Source organism: Mirounga angustirostris, unplaced genomic scaffold (genome assembly GCF_029215605.1).
Source record: "Mirounga angustirostris isolate CCGP_5_RB_7025 unplaced genomic scaffold, mMirAng1.0.hap1 SCAF_6, whole genome shotgun sequence".
Lineage (NCBI taxonomy): Eukaryota > Metazoa > Chordata > Mammalia > Carnivora > Phocidae > Mirounga > Mirounga angustirostris.
Window position 1 is genome coordinate 137,396,548 of NW_026991714.1, and position 19,526 is coordinate 137,416,073.

A 19,526-nucleotide genomic window follows, 5' to 3' on the forward strand; every position below is an offset into this window, starting at 1 on the left:
CTTTCCTAGAAGTGGTAAAAGTGGAAACCCTCATCTGTAACGTTTCATGCCTTGCCAGCTACATCATCCCCAAGATCCTTTGTTTTAGTTGTTCTTTTTATTAGAGATATTTCTAAAGGGAGGAGTTCTGCATACTAATAGAAGCATTACATAGTACTTTCAACAGAAAGAGTCACTGACTATTCCAAGTAAGAATAAAAATTTCTGATGACATGGCATTTTTCAAATATTTCCACCATTCAGTGATCTAGTTTCTGATGGCCAAATACACCAACAAATGCTACTTGTCGTACCTATACCAAAAGTCATGCTGGACACATATGTATTTTGTAGGCTTTTCCACTTAGTCATTTGCTGTGACCATTTCCCCTTGACATTAATTATTTTCCTAAAAGGATGTTTCTTACTGTTCCTTTCATAGGAACGAAGAGAGCAATTCTTCGTGTATGAGTGGAAACCCACAGCTAGTGAGTTTGTGCTGTTCCCATGGTTGCCAGTGGCTTTCTAAACCACTGGCTTGCTGGCCCTCAGATTTCTGTAGTAAGTTTTCTTAGGGATTAGCCTGGGGTGGGGAGGTGATGCGAGGGACCTCTGTTCGTCCCCTTCCTCGCCTCCATCGTGTTCCCGACTGGAGCACCTTCTCTCCAGCACATTTTCTCCTTTACCTCACTCACCTTCCTCCTTTTAAATTCCTGAATATTCTGTCTTCATTCCCTTTAATCAGCAGTTCTTCCCAGTAATTGGTTCCTTTTGGAGGGCCTCCTCTTCTGTCAGCATCTGCTTGCTTTGCTGACAGATACCTCCATAAAGGGCCAAAAAGTGGGAGCCTGATACTTTCATAGACAAAGAGTTTATGGATGAAGGTTTCTGCCCTAGTTTCCAGTGCCCTTAACAGTGTCTGTCTTCAGACAGAAGTGTCCCCTTGGTGCCTTGGGGAGACCTCTGTTTTCCAAAATCTGTGTTCTTCGCAGCCGCCCGGCCCTCTCCTCACCTGCTTTCCAGCCAAACTGAACTCCCCCCTACTTCCCAGACATGTTTCAAGCCGTTACCTTGCTCGTACCGTTCCTCCTGTCTGGATATTTACCTTCCATTTCCCCCATCAAAACCCTACCCACCTTTCAGAGTCACTCACGTCTTCATGCTCTATCCTCCAAGAAGGGAGATCACGTTCTCTGGATCCCTCCACCAAGAGGGGCTCCACATTGCCTTGATCGTCCTTCCCCTGTTGGTGTCTCCAGCATACCTGTATTTTATTGATGTCAGTATCTGCCCCATCCCCCCTACTACATGGCAAGCTCCTGGAGAGCAAGGAGTATGTCTCTCGTGTTTGACTCTGGAAAGCACCAGACACAGTTCCCTGCACCTCGAAGGTGCTTGTTAATCATTGGCCCATGAGAATTTTTAAACTTCTGATTTGAAACCATTGATTCTCCCCCAGTTAATGTCTTTACATTTTACTTATTTAGTGATCCTGCAGAGTAAGTTTAGAAATTGTGATGGCTTATATAAAAGGACAAAAATGACTTATCTTGGTTATGTCTTTAAGCAATGCCCAAAGAGAAGTTGGTTCCATGTTGAGATTTATGCTGAGCTCATGCTGTTGCTTGTTGATTTTTTCCCAGACTAGTAACATAACTTGCCTTAGAAGAGTCCTGAGCCATAGGCCTTCACTCTGATTTCCAGAGTCTTCCTCAGCTTTGTTAGTCTGCATTGTTGTTCTTTTGTGTGTATGAGCCTGGGGACCTTGGCTTTTGGAATAGTATTACATTGCAAATCAAATTCTGCCTCAAAAAAATTTTTCCTCCACAATTTTCTGCATTTCTTGAACAGGTTACAAAATGTCACAATTTAGTAGGGCCAATTATTGGGTTTTCATTTAATGGGCAGTTTTAATGTTCTCAGAGAATCTGAATAGTAATAGCATTTTAAACTCCTGCATTCCGTTTAAGGACTCACAACCAGTTCTCTCTTTGAGCACACCTAGTTATATTTTTGGGTATCATTTAAATTCAGGCTCCCAATCTGTAGGAAAATCAGTGAGTTAATGAATAACCTCATTTTTAAAACTTTTCAAATATTTTACCCTAATTATAAGGCATATCTAGTGACATTAATTTGATGAAATCCCAAATCATCAGATTGTGCAGAATAGCCCTTACTAAGGAGTCATTTAGAGCATTTTCAGGTTAACAAATGTACTGTTTTTTAGGGCCAGACCATGGCTTTGCTCACTATGAGAAAAACTTTCTACTGTTAAGGTTTGAGATTCATGTCAGTGTAGGTCAACTTCATGCATTTTTTTCATAGTTGTGTTTGTTCACCATGTTTTATTTAGCCTGTTAAATGAAAAGCATTGCTACTACTAATAAAATCACCCCTGACATTTGCATACAAATTCTCATTGGTTAATCACTCCCATGTGCACTGTCCTCAGACTTGGGGAGCCTCACAGTCGCTCTTGGGTCATACGGTGAGTGGAACCAGAGCTGGTCAAGCCCACGCCCAGTGACCTTCCACAGACCATTGATGTGTGTTCATGTAAACCCGTTGAATCCTGGGGGGGAGAGGGGGACAAGATGGAAGATAAGCCAACGAAGCGATGACTGTTGAGTCGTCCACAGCTCCTAGACTGTCCTCTGGGACAACAACAGCAGATGAGTTCTCCAAACGCATTGTAGCTGTGTGTTTGAGAGCTGTAGCTTGAGAGAGACCCACAGAGCAGGCATCATCTCAGCGCGCCCTATAATCCAGTTGCCTCTGTGTGGTTCTCTGTTTTCATCCTTGTCCCTCTTTATCCTAATCCATTCTCTATCCAGTCTTCAGCTTCCACATAGTCAGGGAAGTAGAAATCCCTTACAAGCATTGCTCACTCGATCCTCACGGCCGTGCCAAGTAGAAATCTGAAGCCCCTCACTACTCCTTCAGTATTTGGACGAGGGACCAAATTAGTCCTCGAACCTGGATCTCCTGGTTCTGCTTTTCTGTTCATGCCCCCTATGCTGCTCTTCCTCCTTCAGGTGCATTGCGCCTGAGCATGGTCCTCTCTCACCCTCCCTCACCAGCCAGAAAGTTGTAGGTGTCACATGATATTGGGCTGGCCAGTCAGTAACTGGAAATTTATTCTCACATTTCTCCTCTCACTGGACCAGTATAGAAGCAAATCAGAGGCCTCACATGTATTCTTGGCCAAAGCTCATGACTGTGGAGTACAAAAATTAAAGTCTTCCCGGGATTGCTCATCTTCTTAATGATTTCTCTGCTAGACGCACAGTGGGACTCAATTACTACCCGTGGACTAAGTGATATGATCCAGCTATATTATATAACACATATATATATATCACAAACACAAAGACATAGATCAATGACATAAATCCAATTGAATATATAACCCAGAGGGGAAGAAAGGAAAAAGAGTAAATGTTGAGGGAAGGGGTGGTGTGAAACTGAGTAGAATGGCCTTTCCCTTCCCGAAGAAGCTGTGCTGGGCACAACATGGAACCTGTTAGGGAAAACCTCACCCAGGACAGCCTTGCCCGCCTTGAATTTCCACTTGTGTTTCACTTCCACTGCGCCCTCCCCCAGACACGAACTGCTTTGCTTCTGTTGCAGATGGAGGCTGGGGCAGGTGCAAGGGATTTTGATGACATAACATCCCATTGCGCTGTGTGATGACTTAATGGATTCAGAGCATCAGGATGTGCTCTCCTGTTTGTAAATTCAGGGGACCTGTTGAGCACCTTTAAAATTCAATGGAGCAAGTGCTGCAGCTACCAGGAGGGGGCCTCTAAAACCAGCCCCAGATGCAAGGGACACATCCCACTGACCCTCCGTCTCCTGTTCCTGATCCAGGACCCCAGTCCTAGTTCTAGGGAGCGTCTTCTCCTGTTTCCGTGTCTACCTGAGACTGCCTGGAGTGGCCCCCACTGCCCATCCCATTCTGAACCCCTTAGATTGGAGGCTGGGCCATGGTCCACATGGATGACTCCCTCCCTCGTGCCTGTCTCTGCCTGACCACTGTGCTGTACTCACCGGCCCCGCCGAGTACTAGTCCTCACCTACAAAACCATCAGTTATTACTGAAGCCTCTTAGGAATCTAGAAGCCAGGGCCTTTTCCCTCAGTTTCCAAACCAAAGCACCTTGCATATGATTTCTTAATCATCATTATCGTCCTGATTGCTGTTGTCATCTTAACTGCCATGTATTTTAAGAGCACTTATATGCTAAGTGCTACATAATCATTACATAATTTCATTTCGTTTAACCCTTAGAGCAAACCTATAAGGGAGGCATTATTATTTTCTTTTACAGATGAGAAAACTGAGGCTTAGAACAGTTCAGGAACTTGCTCAAAGTCACACATCTATCAAGTCTCTCTAGACTGCAGCTACTCCTGTCCTTCAGCCTTAAGAGCTCAGCTCTCCTTGCCCGAAACCTGATACCGGCTGGGTTCTCATCATGCAGTCAGCCTCCAAGGAACATAAGTAATGTATGTGGTCAAACTAAAATGTCTGTTTAAAAGTCAGACTGTGCTTCTATTCATATGTTCCATGTAGATTACCACTGATGTTCTCAGTCAATAACTTGAGAATCAGAGTTTTAAGACCATGTGGAAGGCTCATGTTTACCAGCTCCTCTCTCCTCAGATGGGGGGAAAGTGCCACAGTGGGCCTCAACTACCCCCATACGTGTACCGAGGCTGTTGTATGAAGTAATTTCCTTAAGGCACATGGAGATTGCTACCCTTAAGACCACAGGCAAAATAGCAAAAGGGCCAAAGAGGTCTTTGGTGCTCTCCAGGTCTTTGTGCCCAGCCCTTTCCTTCCATTCTTCCCTCCCCAGCCCCCTGGGCCCCTCTCGTGTTCCAAATCTTCCCCTGTAACCCCCGCCAGGACAGCCTGTCCCAGAAAGGCATTCCCCAGTGAAAACTCTCAGCCTATGAGACAGTAATCTCTGCTACTGGAAAAAGCAGTGTAAGGAAGGTAAATAACATGAAGATTTAGTCTTGAGGCATAGCTGAGTTTTATAAGAAGAGTAGAAATGGAGACGGGTAATATCATGAACTCTCTAGACCTTTACCTCTGCTTAGACCAGACCACTGTTTTCCAGGCTGTATTGGATTTCTGTTCAAATAGCCCCCTCACCACTCTGTGCCTTTCCCCCACATCATCTTTCTTCAGAGCACGTAGCACATAGACCTGGAATCCTATCACATACTTGGTGGTTTATTGTTGTCTCCCCCTGTGGCGTATAAACTCCTTGAGAGCAGGAGCCTAGTTCTGCTTGCTGCCATAAACCCAGCATCTGCAAGAAGACTCGGCATATAGTAGGTGCTTAATAAATATTTATCAAATGAAAAGATCGACCACTTATGCCTCTTCTGAGAGAGGCAGCTTTTACTTGAACCCAGTTTTTCTGAAAAGAACAAATTTAAGAAGCCATCAGACCCATGGTTTTACTGCTATTATTACTTGAGATGAGGTGATATTTTTTTCTTTAAAAAGCCAACTGAAAGTGGATATAAAGAAAACAGTTAAATAAATACTAGTTCAGGTGGTGCTCAGGTGTGGTAGAGTCAAGAAAATGGTATCTTGGGTGTCTAGAAAATAGTGATTCAGAAAACACTGATCTAACAAAATCCACCATTATATTAGTGGATATCCTTCATGTGAGTAAAAAATTATAGGGGTCTACATAATTCATCTTGAAATAATTATGAGCCAACCTTTTCAATCTCACATGATGCACATTGTGTTCATGGTTCTTAGAATTATTTTTGGCTTTGGGAATTATAAGTAATGTGCATAAAATTAAAACCAAAACTTATCCACATTTAGGCCAAATATTTCCCCTTTTAAGCTGTTCCCGTAACTTTGAAGTCAGGGGTAAACCACAGGCTTATGTTTTCTTATAATAATTTTTTTAATATTTGAGTCCAATGATACCTGCTAATTTGGCTTGTAGTGATGGGGTATGCTCAAGAGTATTCAAGAACAAATTGTGCCATATTATTTAAGTTCTCCCTAATCTTACAAAAATGAAATACCACAAATTACTGAATTTTAATATGTCCTGAATCTCCGAGCAAAAAAAGAAAGAAGATAACACTACTGACTAATTTAAACACTAAAAAAGTAGAAGGCAGGAGGTAGAAGAGATAATCCCAAGTGAGCCAAGCTTGCCTACGTATTATTGATTTTTATTAAAATCACAGTTTTATGGGGTGGGGGGACATGCTTTGTGGTGCCAGGTTTGAGGGATCCTCTTTGTTAAAACCTTCATAAATGAAGTTTAAAAATTGAGACTAGTTTCTTTTGGAAGCTTCTTAGTTGGGGGGGGCAAGGGAATAATAAATAGGGATAGAATTATATAGTTAATAAAAATATCATTTTTTATATGCTTGAAAAAAAGCATCTTGTGCTCTCCATATAGACCTCCAGTCAGTGAGCCTGTGTACTTACTTTTCCCTGCCAGATATTTGTTCCTGGCTGGAAGACATTTTGAGATATTTATTTGATGACACGCACCTGCTGGGTAGATGAAAAGCAGCTGCTCCCGAGGATGACCTACTTCAAGGGTGCAGTAAGCTTCTGAGGACTTTGGCAGGTTGTCCTTAAATCATTTGAGCGCATCTTGATATCACCTGTTGAACATATCTAAGACTAGTACATTTCCAGACTCCTTGGAGGCAGAGCCGCTAACCCCAGGGAAGAGGTGTCAGAGGCAGTCACAACTCTGTAAAAGTACACTGGGACAGGGCAGACAGACTGCTTTACCAAACCCACCCCGCATGTGCAGTGCTGTTCTTGGTGCTTGGGATGGGCACCTGCCACCATGGAGTGAACCATCTAGAAAGCCGATCTGGTAGGAATACACGTAAGTATGGTCCAAGGTAAAGAGATGGGCCCAAGATAGAAAGAAGGTTTGGAGGACAAGGGTCGGAGATGAGGGAAAGTGCCATGACTGAAATTCTGATGAAGTGTTCTCCTGGGAAGGGACCAGACAGAGAGAGATTTCCAAATGAGATCAGGGAAGAGCACGGGATGTTTGAAATGCATGGAGACATTGTCACCAAATGGGCCTTTGAAGCCAACTTATCTTTACCTGTTCATTTCCACAAGCATTTACTGAGCGCCAGCTACTGGGGCAAGGCAGGGTTAGGTGGTAAAGATGCACGTGTAAAGAACTTGTATCCCTTTCTCAATATGCACAATCTAGTGAGAAAACACACCTAAACAATTTTAATGTGATGGATACTAGGTATCTATTAGTTGATTAATATTAATGAATCTACTTAATCTCTCTAATAGATTAATTAATCTATTTAATGTGACAGATGCAGTCGTACAATAGATATACAGGAGGAGTTCTTAGCCCCGTTGGGCTTCCTGGAGTTGATGATGCCTGGCCTGAGCTCTGAAGACAAAGCGGGAGTTAGGCAAACACAAGAAACCAGGGACACGGAGATGTTAAAATAGTATCTTGTGCTCAGGAACTACAAACCGTCCAGTTTTATTCCAGCACAAAAGGCAAGGCGGGAACCGGTGGTTGTGCCGGCGGGAGTCTTAGAGAGGCTGCGTCACTTCCCTGCCCACCACTGTCGGGACCACCCCGAGCCAACGTAGTCAGCAGAGGAGGACCGTGCTTGCCGTGTAAATGGAGGTTCGAGGCAAGTTTCTTCACACCCCTTGTGCCCTTCCGCTGTATGGAATATCTAGAGCTTCCGCTGTGGGGACGTTGACCCACCGCAGAGGAGCTCTGAATCATGACTGAATTGGGGCCTTACATGTTGATACACAAGGAATGTTTCTCCATCCCTTCTATCTGCATGTCTAGAGGACATGGTTGGAAAGACTTGGCTTCAAACATGCCCTCTGCATTCAGGTGTCCTTCCCTCCTCTCCCAGTTATCTACTGCTCTGTACTAATCACCCCAAAATGTGGCGGCTTAAAACAACAGTCATTATCACTCACAGTTCCTGTGGGTCCGGAAGCGAGGAGCAGCTTGGCTCGGTGTCCCATGACTCTGGGTCTCTTGTGAAATTGTCTTCAGACAGAGCCTGGAGCTAAAACAGTTGGGAAGAGACAAGAGCCCGGAGCAGCTAGGGACTGGCTGGGCATCTTGCCCTTTCTCTCTTCATTGTCTCAAGGCCTTGCCACACAATCTCTCTGTGAGCTAGTTTGGGCTTCCTTACAGCATGGTGGCCTCAGGCTCAGCTGAGCAGGACCCCAACGATAAGTTCCAAGAACAAGACTGGCAGAAGCTGCACGGCCTTTTCTAACACAGCCTAGGAAGTCAGACGGTGTCACCCCTGTGGCATTCTATTCATTAAGACAGTCGCAAGGGCCCACCAAGTTTCAGTGGGGTGACACATAGACTCCATCTCTCGATGTGGGGATGGCAAGGTTGTAGAAAACCAGTGGGATGGGAAATACTGTTGTGGCCAATTTTAGAAAATACGATGTGTGACACACCCTTCAAGAATATTTCCCTCTATTCACATAATCCTTTACCTGAATATTAATTCACCCATTGTTGTGTTTCCTGCAACCTTTCTTGCACTCTGACCACACCAAAATCTAAAGCTGCAGTGCACAGGCACAAACCAAAAACTTCCATTTCCTGAATGAGAGTCAATCCCCCTGGTGTGCAGTGTTCCTCACAAGATGGTAACACTTTATAAGCTTATATCCTGTTGCCCCATCTTCAGAGAAGCTGTACTTCGATCAGGCACTGTTACAGCCAAATATGGCTCAGATCTTAAACTGAGATGCCTCTTTTCATCTAACCAAAGCAGACTAGAGACTCACTAGTGAATGATTTGAAATCTCTCCTTTTGGGGGCGGAGCAAGATGGCGGAGGAGTAGGAGACCTGGATTTCGTCTCCTCTCAGGAATTCAGCTGGATAGGGATCAAACCATTCTGAACACCTACAAACTCAACAGGAGATCGAAGAAAAGAAGAGCAACAACTGTCTCAGCAGAAAAGCGACCACTTTCTGGAAGGTAGGACGTGCGGAGAAGTGAATCCGAGGCGATATTCGGGAGGATAGACGGCGGGGGAGGGGCCTCCGTCGGCCGCTTCTGGCAAGTGATAGAGCCGCGGAGCACAAAATCGGAACTTTTAAAAGTCAGCTCCGCCGAGGGACGTCACTCTGGTGGCTCAGCGGGGGGTGGAACCCTCCGGGACAGTGTGGTCTCAGGACCCTCAGGGTCACAGAAAGACCGGGGGTGCCTGAGGGCAGCAGAGCTCCCAGGTAACGCAGCAGGGAAGCCGGCTGCAGAGGCGGAGCCCAGGCGCGGGCTCTCAGCTGGGGTTGCCATTAACCGCGATCCGCGGCCCAGTCGGGCCCCTGCTCCTCCAGCAGGGACCCAACAAGCGGCCGATCCGGGGAGACTCACCTTCCTCCCCCGGGAGGAGCCGCGCGGGAGTGCACCGCAGGGATCTGCTGGGTTTGGAGACTCCAGACCGGGTCCGGTGCCAGAGATAGAAACGCGTGGTCACAGGCCGGTTGAGCACGGAGTGCAGCTGCAGACCGGGGAGACGGGAGTGACTGACGACTTTTCTCTGGGGGCTCACTGAGGAGCGGGCCCGAGTTCTCGGCTCCTCCGGGGCGGAGATTGGGAGGCCGCCATTTTCACTCTCCGCCTCCAAAGCTGTACGGAAAGCTCGCAGGGAACAAAAGCCCCGGAGAGCAAACCCGAGCAGATTACTTAGCCGGGAGGGGGCAAGGGCGGGGCAATTCCGCCTCCGGCAGAGACATTTGGAAACCACGGCAACAGGCCCCTCCCCAGAAGATCAGCGAGAACAGCCAGCCAAGACCAAGTTTACCGATCAATGAGAACGGCAGAACTCCAGCGCTAGGGGAATGCTGCACATAGAATTCACGGCTTTTTTACCATGATTCCTTAGTCTTTTAAAGTTAATTTTTTTTTAACTGTCTTTTTGTCTTTTTATTTCTTTTTGAATTTTTCTTTTTCCCTTTTTCAAACAACATCTTATCAATCCCTTTTTTTAAAAAAAACATTTTTATTTTTCATTTTTAGAGTCATATTCTATCCCTTCATAGTAGTTACCCATATTTTTGGCTTATATATATAAGTTGTTCTCTCTTTAAAATTTTGAGATAGTTTCTTCTAACAGATTAAAATATACCCTAAATCTCTAGTATATGGTGTTCTCTATTCCCCTGCCTGATCACATCCTCTCCCTTTTTTTTTCTTTTTTCTTTTTTTAAATCCTCTTTCTTTTTTCAAACAACTTCTTATCAATTCCTTTTATAAAATTTTTTATAATTTCCATTTTTACAGTCATTTTCCATCCCTTCATCATATCAACCCTTATTTTTGTACATATATAAGTTTTTCTTTCTTTAAAATTTTGGGAGACACTTTCTTCTAAAAGACCAAAACACACCCCAAATCTAGTGTGTGGCACTGATCTATATACCATATAGATCATATTTGATCACATTCTGGTTTTTCTTTTGTTGTTGTTCTTTTGTTTTGTTTGTTGTTGTTTTTATCTTTATCTTTTTCTTTTTTTTTCTTTTTTTTTTTTCTCTCTTTCCCCTTCTTATCCCACTGCTTCAGGTCTTTTCTGATTTGTTTAGAGTATATTTTCTGGGGACGTGGTTACTCTGCTAGCATTTTGTTCTCTCATTAATCTATTCTCCTCTGCACAAAATGACGAGACGGAAAAAATCACCTCAACAAAAAGAACAAGAGGCAGTACCGACTGCCAGGGACCTACTCAATACGGACATTAGTACGATGTCAGATCTAGAGTTCAGAATCATCACTTTAAAGATACTAGCTGGGCTTGAAAAAAATATGGAAGTTATTAGAGAAACTCTTTCTGGAGAAGTAAAAGAGCTAAAATCCAACCAAGTAGAAATCAAAAAGGCTATTAATGAGGTGCAATCAAAAATGGGGGCACTAACTGCTAGAATAAATGAGGCAGAAGAGAGAATCAGTAATATAGAAGATGAAATGCTGGAAAATAAAGAAGCTGAGAAAAAGAGAGATAAACAACTACTGGATCATGAGGGCAGAATTCGAGAGATAAGTGATACCATAAGACGAAACAACATTAGAATAATTGGGATCCCAGAAGAAGAAGAAAGAGAGAGGGGGGCAGAAGGTATAATGGAGCAAATTATAGCAGAGAACTTCCCTAATTTGGGGAAAGAAACAGGCATGAAAATCCAGGAAGCACAGAGAACCCCTCTCAAAATCAATAAAAATAGGTCAACTCCCCGACATCTAATAGTAAAACTTACAAGTCTCACAGACAAAGAGAAAATCCTGAAAGCAGCTCGGGAGAAGAGATATGTAACCTACAATGGTAGAAACATTAGATTGGCAACAGACCTATCCACAGAGACCTGGCAGGCCAGAAAGGACTGGCAGGATATATTCAGAGCACTAAATGAGAAAAATATGCAGCCAAGAATACTCTATCCAGCTAGGCTGTCATTGAAAATTGAAGGAGAGATAAAAAGTTTCCAGAACAAAAAAAAACTAAAGGAATTTGCAAACACAAAACCAGCCCTACAGGAAATCTTGAAAGGGGTCCTCTAAGCAAAGAGAGACCCTAAAAGCAACATAGACCAGAAAGGAACACAGACAATATATGGTAACAGTCACCTTACAGGCAATACAATGGCACTAAATTCCTATCTTTCAATAGTTACCTTGAATGTAAATGGGCTAAATGCCCCAATCAAAAGACACAGGCTAACAGACTGGATTAAAAAACAAGATCCATCGATATGCTGTCTGCAAGAGACTCATTTTAGACCCAAAGACACCCCCAGATTGAAAGTGAGGGGGTGGAAAACCATTTACCATGCTAATGGACACCAAAAGAAAGCTGGGGTGGCAATCCTTATATCAGACAAATTAGATTTTAAACCAAAGACTGTAATAAGAGATGAGGAAGGACACTATATCATACTTAAAGGATCTATCCAACAAGAAGATCTAACAATTGTAAATATCTATGCCCCTAACATGGGAGCAGCCAATTATATAAGGCAATTAATAACAAAAGCAAAGAAACACATCAACAACAATACAATAATAGTGGGGGACTTTAACATCCCCCTCACTGAAATGGACAGATCATCTAAGCAAAAGATCAACAAGGAAATAAAGACTTTAAATGACACACTGGACCAAATGGACTTCACAGACATATTCAGAACATTCCACCCCAAAGCAACGGAATACACATTCTTCTCTACTGCCCATGGAACATTCTCCAGAATCGACCACATCCTAGGTCATAAATCAGGTCTCAACCGGTACCAAAAGATTGGGATCATTCCCTGCCTATTTTCAGACCACAATGCTTTGAAACTAGAACTCAATCCCAAGAGGAAAGTCGGAAAGAACTCAAATACATGGAGGCTAAAGAGCATCCTACTGAAGAATGAATGGGTCAACCAGGAAATTAAAGAAGAATTAAAAAAATACATGGAAACTAATGAAAATGAAAACACAACTGTTCAAAATCTTTGGGATGCAGCAAAGGCAGTCCTAAGAGGAAAGTATATAGCAATACAAGCCTTTCTCAAGAAACAAGAAAGGTCTCAAGTACACAACCTAACCCTACACCTAAAGGAGCTGGAGAAAGAACAGCAAATAAAGCCTAAACCCAGCAGGAGAAGAGAAATCATAAAGATCAGAGCAGAAATCAATGAAATAGAAACTAAAAGAACAGTAGAACAGATCAACGAAACTAGGAGCTGGTTCTTTGAAAGAATTAACAAGATTGATAAACCCCTGGCCAGACTTATCAAAAAGAGAAGAGAAATGACCCAAATCAACAAAATCATGAATGAAAGAGGAGAGATCACAACCAACACCAAAGAAATACAAACAATTATAAGAACATATTATGAGCAACTCTATGCCAGCAAATTAGATAACCTGGAAGAGATGGATGCATTCCTAGAGATGTATCAACTACCAAAACTGAACCAGGATGAAATAGAAAACCTGAACAGACCTATAACCACTAAGGAAATTGAAGCAGTCATCAAAAATCTCCCAAAAAACAAAAGCCCAGGGCCAGATGGCTTCCCAGGGGAATTCTACCAAACATTTCAAGAAGAATTAATACCTATTCTTCTGAAACTGTTCCAAAAAATTGAAACGGAAGGAAAACTTCCAAACTCATTTTATGAGGCCAGCATTACCTTGATCCCCAAACCAGACAAAGACCCCATCAAAAAGGAGAATTACAGACCAATATCCCTGATGAACATGGATGCAAAAATTCTCACCAAAATACTAGCCAATAGGATCCAACAGTACATTAAAAGGATTATTCACCATGACCAAGTGGGATTTATCCCTGGGCTGCAAGGTTGGTTCAACATCCGCAAATCAATCAATGTGATACAGTACATTAACAAAGGAAAGAACAAGAATCATATGATCCTCTCGATAGATGCCGAAAAAGCTTTTGACAAAGTACAGCATCCTTTCTTGATCAAAACTCTTCAGAGTATAGGGATAGAGGGTACATACCTCAATATCATAAAAGCCATCTATGAAAAACCTACAGCAAATATTATTCTCAATGGGGAAAAACTGAGAGCTTTCCCCCTAAGGTCAGGAACGCGGCAGGGATGTCCACTATCACCACTGCTATTCAACATAGTATTGGAAGTCCTAGCCACAGCAATCAGACAACAAAAAGAAATCAAAGGCATCCAAATTGGCAAAGAAGAAGTCAAACTCTCACTCTTTGCAGATGATATGATACTTTATGTGGAAAACCCAAAAGACTCCACCCCAAAACTGCTAGAACTCATACAGGAATTCAGTAAAGTGGCAGGATATAAAATCAATGCACAGAAGTCAGTGGCATTCCTATACACCAACAACAAGACAGAAGAAAGAGAAATTAAGGAGTCGATCCCATTTACAATTGCACCCAAAACCATAAGATACCTAGGAATAAATCTAACCAAAGAGACAAAGGATCTGTACTCAGAAAACTATAAAATACTCATGAAAGAAATTGAGGAAGACACAAAGAAATGGAAAAACGTTCCATGCTCATGGATTGGAAGAACAAATATTGTGAAGATGTCAATGCTACCTAGAGCAATCTACACATTCAATGCAATCCCCATCAAAATACCATCCACTTTTTTCAAAGAAATGGAACAAATAATCCTAAAATTTGTATGGAACCAGAAAAGACCCCGCATAGCCAGAGGAATATTGAAAAAGAAAAGCAAAGCCGGTGGCATCACAATTCCGGACTTCAAGCTCTATTACAAAGCTGTCATCATCAAGACAGCATGGTACTGGCACAAAAACAGACACATCGATCAATGGAACAGAATAGAGAGCCCAGAAATGGACCCTCAACTCTATGGTCAACTAATCTTCGACAAAGCGGGAAAGAATGTCCAATGGAACAAAGACAGTCTCTTCAACAAATGGTGTTGGGAAAATTGGATAGACACATGCAGAAGAATGAAACTGGACCACTTCCTTACACCACACACAAAAATAGACTCCAAATGGTTGAAAGACCTCAATGTGAGACAGGAGTCCATCAAAATCCTAAAGGAGAACACAGGCAACAACCTCTTTGACCTCAGCCGAAGCAACTTCTTCCTAGAAACATCGCCAAAGGCAAGGGAAGCAAGGGCAAAAATGAACTATTGGGACTTCATCAAGATAAGAAGCTTTTGCAAAGCAAAGGAAACAGTTAACAAAACCAAAAGACAACCGACAGAATGGGAGAAGATATTTGCAAATGACATATCAGATAAAGGGCTAGTATCCAAAATCTATAAAGAACTCATCAAACTCAACACCCAAAGAACAAAGAATCCAATTAAGAAATGGGCAGAAGACATGAACAGACATTTTTCCAAAGAAGACATCCAAATGGCCAACAGACACATGAAAAAGTGCTCAATATCGCTCGGCATCAGGGAAATCCAAATCAAAACCTCAATGAGATATCACCTCACACCAGTCAGAATGGCTAAAATTAACAAGTCAGGAAACGACAGATGTTGGCGGGGATGCGGAGAAAGGGGAACCCTCCTACACTGTTGGTGGGAATGCAAGCTGGTGCAGCCACTCTGGAAAACTGTATGGAGGTTCCTCAAAAAGTTGAAAATAGAGCTACCATATGATCCAGCAACTGCACTACTGGGTATTTACCCCAAAGATACAAAAGTAGGGATCCGAAGGGCTACGTGCACCCCGATGTTTATAGCAGCAATGTCCACAATAGCCAAACTGTGGAAAGAGCCAAGATGTCCATCGACAGATGAATGGATAAAGAAGATGTGGTATATATATACAATGGAATATTATGCAGCCATCAAAAGGAATGAGATCTTGCCATTTGCAACGACGTGGATGGAACTGGAGGGTATTATGTTGAGTGAAATAAGTCAAACAGAGAAAGACATGTATCATATGATCTCACTGATATGAGGAATTCTTAATCGCAGGAAACAAACTGAGTGTTGTTGGAGTGGGGGGTGGGGTGGGAGGGATGGGGGGACTGGGTGATAGACACTGGGGAGTGTATGTGCTCTGGTAAGCGCTGTGAATTGTGCAAGACTGTTGAATCTCAGATCTGTACCTCTGAAACAAATAATGCAATATATGTTAAGAAAAAAAAAAAAAGAAGAAGAAGAAGAAGGTAGCGGGAGGGGAAGAATGAAGCGGGGGAAATCGGAGGGGTAGACGAACCATGAGAGACGATGGACTCTGAAAAACAAACAGGGTTCTAGAGGGGAGGGGGGTGGGAGGATGGGTTAGCCTGGTGGTGGGTATTTAGGAGGGCACGTTCTGCATGGAGCACTGGGTGTTGTGCACAAACAATGAATCATGGAACACTTCATCTAAAACTAATGTTGTAATGTAAGGGGATTAACATAAGAATAAAAAAATTAAAAAAAAAAAAAAAGAAAAAAAAAAAAAAGAAATCTCTCCTTTTATTTGCCATGCACTTGGACGATTGATGGTGCTCTCATAACAAGTTTAGTTGGTGGCATCTATCTTGTGGAGTACTGCATATTTCAGGGAGTGAAAAAAGAAAAAAGTAAAAAAAAAAAAGGCCCACACTTTGGGCTCAAGGAACTTTAAAAATGGAAGCATTAGCATGTTCTTGGTAGGAAATCTTCTGATGTAAAGTTAAACTATTGATGTAAATTTTACATTTTTAAATAAGTACCATTACAAGTGTGCTGTCTTTAATGAGGGCTTTAATTCCACTTTTTACACATACATAGTGAACAGAAGTTGAGTTCTTCAAATATTCTGTTAAAAATGTATGATACATAAGCACTGGATTGGAGGGTTTTTTTCGCTCTTGGATAACCTAGAAAAAAACAGCTCTATTTTAAAATCCCTTCCAGTTCAAGAGTTATCCAAGCAAATAGTGTTGACCAGGTGTTGAATGCACCACTAATAATAATACTACCCTTTCATAAAGCTAAGTAATCAGGAATAATGCTGAAAATAAGAAGGCCGTCATTTATTTACTCTATTTGGCATTGTTAGCACTAATAATGCATTTCAACACAGTGGAACCGCTAGATAATGCCTCTGTGACTTTTATGCAGCTTATTGTTATTTAAATGAACAGTCGACTGCACTGTAATGAAGAAATGCATGCTTTTCCCAACTCAGTTATCAACCAGGATTCTAGGAAAATGAGAATTTGTGTCTGCTTTCATTCATGGAGCAAACTGGAGGTCACTGTTTTCAATATGAACCTTTTTTTAGCTTTTCAACAGTGAATAATTAGGAGCCGCTGCTTCTGAAATTACCTGTATTCACTGTAGAGAAGGAAAGACTTTTATCTTCCACGATGAAATACATTTTCTCATTCAAACTTTGTCATTCTTTTTTTAAATGGCATTTTACACCGCTGAGTCAATCCTAGGTAGTAAAATAAAAGAAATATATTTTTTGTGCCACAATAGCCTTGTTTATTCAATTTTACTTCCTTAAATTTCAGCTCCTCCTTGAAAAATGATCCAAATGCAAAACTGGGTTTCAAGCCGTTGAACATATAAAGCAATTATCCACATAGAATACTTTACACAAACACACATGTTCCTTGCACTTTGATTTAAATTGAGTTGATCCCTGATCCTTGTAATTTAATGATTATGTGCTTCTATTGAGTTTTTGAACAGCTTTATTGAGATATAATTTACATATCCTACAATTCACCCATCTAAAATGTACAGTTCGGTGGCTTTTAGTGTATTCACTGAGTCATGCAACCGTCACCACACTCAATTTTAGAACATTTTCATCACCCCAAAAAGAAATCTGGTATCCATTAACAGTCACTCTCTGTTCCCCACTCCTGGCCCCTGACAACCACTAATCTACTTTCTGTCTCTATGGATTTGGGTACTCTGGGCATTTCATATAAATGGAATCCTACAAAATGTGGTCTTCTGTGTCTGGCTTCTTTCACTGAGCATAAGGTTTTCAAAGTTCATCCATGTTATAGCATGCATCGGTACTTTATATCTTTTTATTGCTGACTAATATTCCATTGTGTGAATATACAAATTTTATTTATCCACGTAGCAACTGATAGACATTATGAATTATGCTGTGATGAGCCTTCACATCCAGTTTTTTTGTGTGGACATATGTTTTCATTTCTCCTGGCTGTAGACCTAGAAGTAGAATGGCTGGGTCGTAGGCTCAATCTGCGTTAACATTTTGAAGAACTGCCAAACTGTCTTCTAAAGTAGCTGGACTGTTTGTTATTCCCACCAGCCATGTGCAGCGGCTCCAATTCTTCACACCCTCTCCAGCACCACTTGCTGCTGCCTCTCTTTTTTATTATAGTTATGTTGCAGGGGGGCGGTGTGAGGAACTCTCTCATTGTGGGTTTGATTTGCATTCCCCTGTGGCTAAGATCACAAGCATCTTTTTAGGTGCTTATTCGCCCTTTGTGTGTCTTCTTTGGAGAAATATCTGTTTCTATTGAGTGTTTTTCACTTCCTGTACGGTACCTCACCTCAGGAATGTGGCTAGCAGAACTAAGTTGGAAACAAATCTATCTTTCTAAAGGGAGTTAGTTTTCAAACAGATTTGCAAATTGAAGACATTGCTTTTACAATGGAAGTATTTTTGGATTGTGGAATAACCGAATTGATCTCAGGAATCAGTTGACTTCTGAAACTTGTTTCAGTTCGATTTGCAGTAAAGATATTGGTGGTCCCAGACCATACCTAGAAAAGGGCTTAAAGATCAGCTTGTCCAGTTAATTCGTTTTACAAATTAGGAACTCTATCCAGATGGGATCCAGATAACCGAGTATCCCTGTTTACTTTAGAGACAATATAATACACTTTTCAAATGGTTTCTCACTGATTTGGGGGGGAAAAAAAAGGCAATGGTATAATCCTCTGAAATTAGAATCAACAGCATTTATTGATGCGTACTCAACACATTTTGTTTGATTTTATCCTAAGGGTAGTACATGTTAGATTGATATTATCATCCTCCCCTTTAATGTGTGGGGAAACAGGGTAACTGACTTGTTCAGCGGCATCTGGCTAGTAAATGGCAGATTCTAACCCAGACCTTCTGATTTCAAGTCCAGAGAGTTCTCTTTGTTTCCTCTGGTCTGCCAGACGACTGAAAGACAGCGTCAGCACATTGTGACCCTTGTCATCTCGGAGGACTTTTGTTTCTCATCACTAAATCACTGATACAAGTAGCAGATAGGTGGCATCATGGAGCACTCATTCACCAACATTAATAGAGTTCTTTAGTAAATCCAATATATGTAACTTTAAAAACAGAATATATGTTTCAAATGAGAAGAATTGTTCAGGTATAAAAATATAATACTTAAAAGTATCTATCAATATGATAACGTACTTGGAGAGTAGTTTTCAGTTACAAAGCATTTCACTTAGACTTTTAACTGGATGCTTACAGTCATGCAAGACAAGTTTTTCATTGTCTTTGTTTTTATGTATTTTTCCTACTCACAATGGGCCTAAGGCCTGAAGTGCTTCATTTACTAAAATATAAAGTCTGAGGCAGACTTCCATCTCATATCCCAGAGTCTTGGCTCCTATGTAGTCCTGTGTTCCCTCCAGTGTACCATGCTCTGCCTTAATGATGTGCTGAAGGACACTCATTTGCAAGAAAAAGAGACTTTATACCATTATTCCAGACAACAACAGGGCTATGAACAAGTAGAAGTTATAGGGAGGCAGTTTGGAACCCACATAAAGAAGACTTGATCTGCCCAACAATGCAGTGTGTTGTCTTGTGAAGGAGTGAGGTCTCTTGTCATTGAACTGTTCAAGCTAGAGCTGGATGACCATCTGGGAGAATGCTCTAGAAAGGATTTCTGTGCTGGGGTGCGTGTGCATATGTGTGTTAGTGGTGCCGAGAGAAATTAGGTGGCCTTTAAGGTCCCTTTCAACCGTGAGATTGTGGACCTTTGTTTTTAGTCAAGAGAGTAGGCTGGCTTAAGGATCTTCTGT

At 41.9% G+C, this 19,526-nt stretch overlaps 1 protein-coding gene across 10 annotated transcripts in view; it reads left to right on the top strand.

Moving 5' to 3' along the window:
- VTI1A (vesicle transport through interaction with t-SNAREs 1A) overlaps positions 1 to 19,526 on the top strand; it is a 358,252-nt gene that overhangs the window by 248,015 nt on the left and 90,711 nt on the right. Inside the window, exon 9 of one of the 10 annotated variants that reach the window (XM_054508390.2) lies at positions 4,313 to 5,637. The exons of the other annotated variants lie outside the window; for them this stretch is intronic. Coding sequence (XP_054364365.1) covers positions 4,313 to 4,316 — 4 coding nt within the window. The 3' untranslated portion in view covers positions 4,317 to 5,637. Of the gene's footprint in view, positions 1 to 4,312; positions 5,638 to 19,526 lie in introns of those variants that run through there. 10 annotated transcript variants of the gene reach the window in all.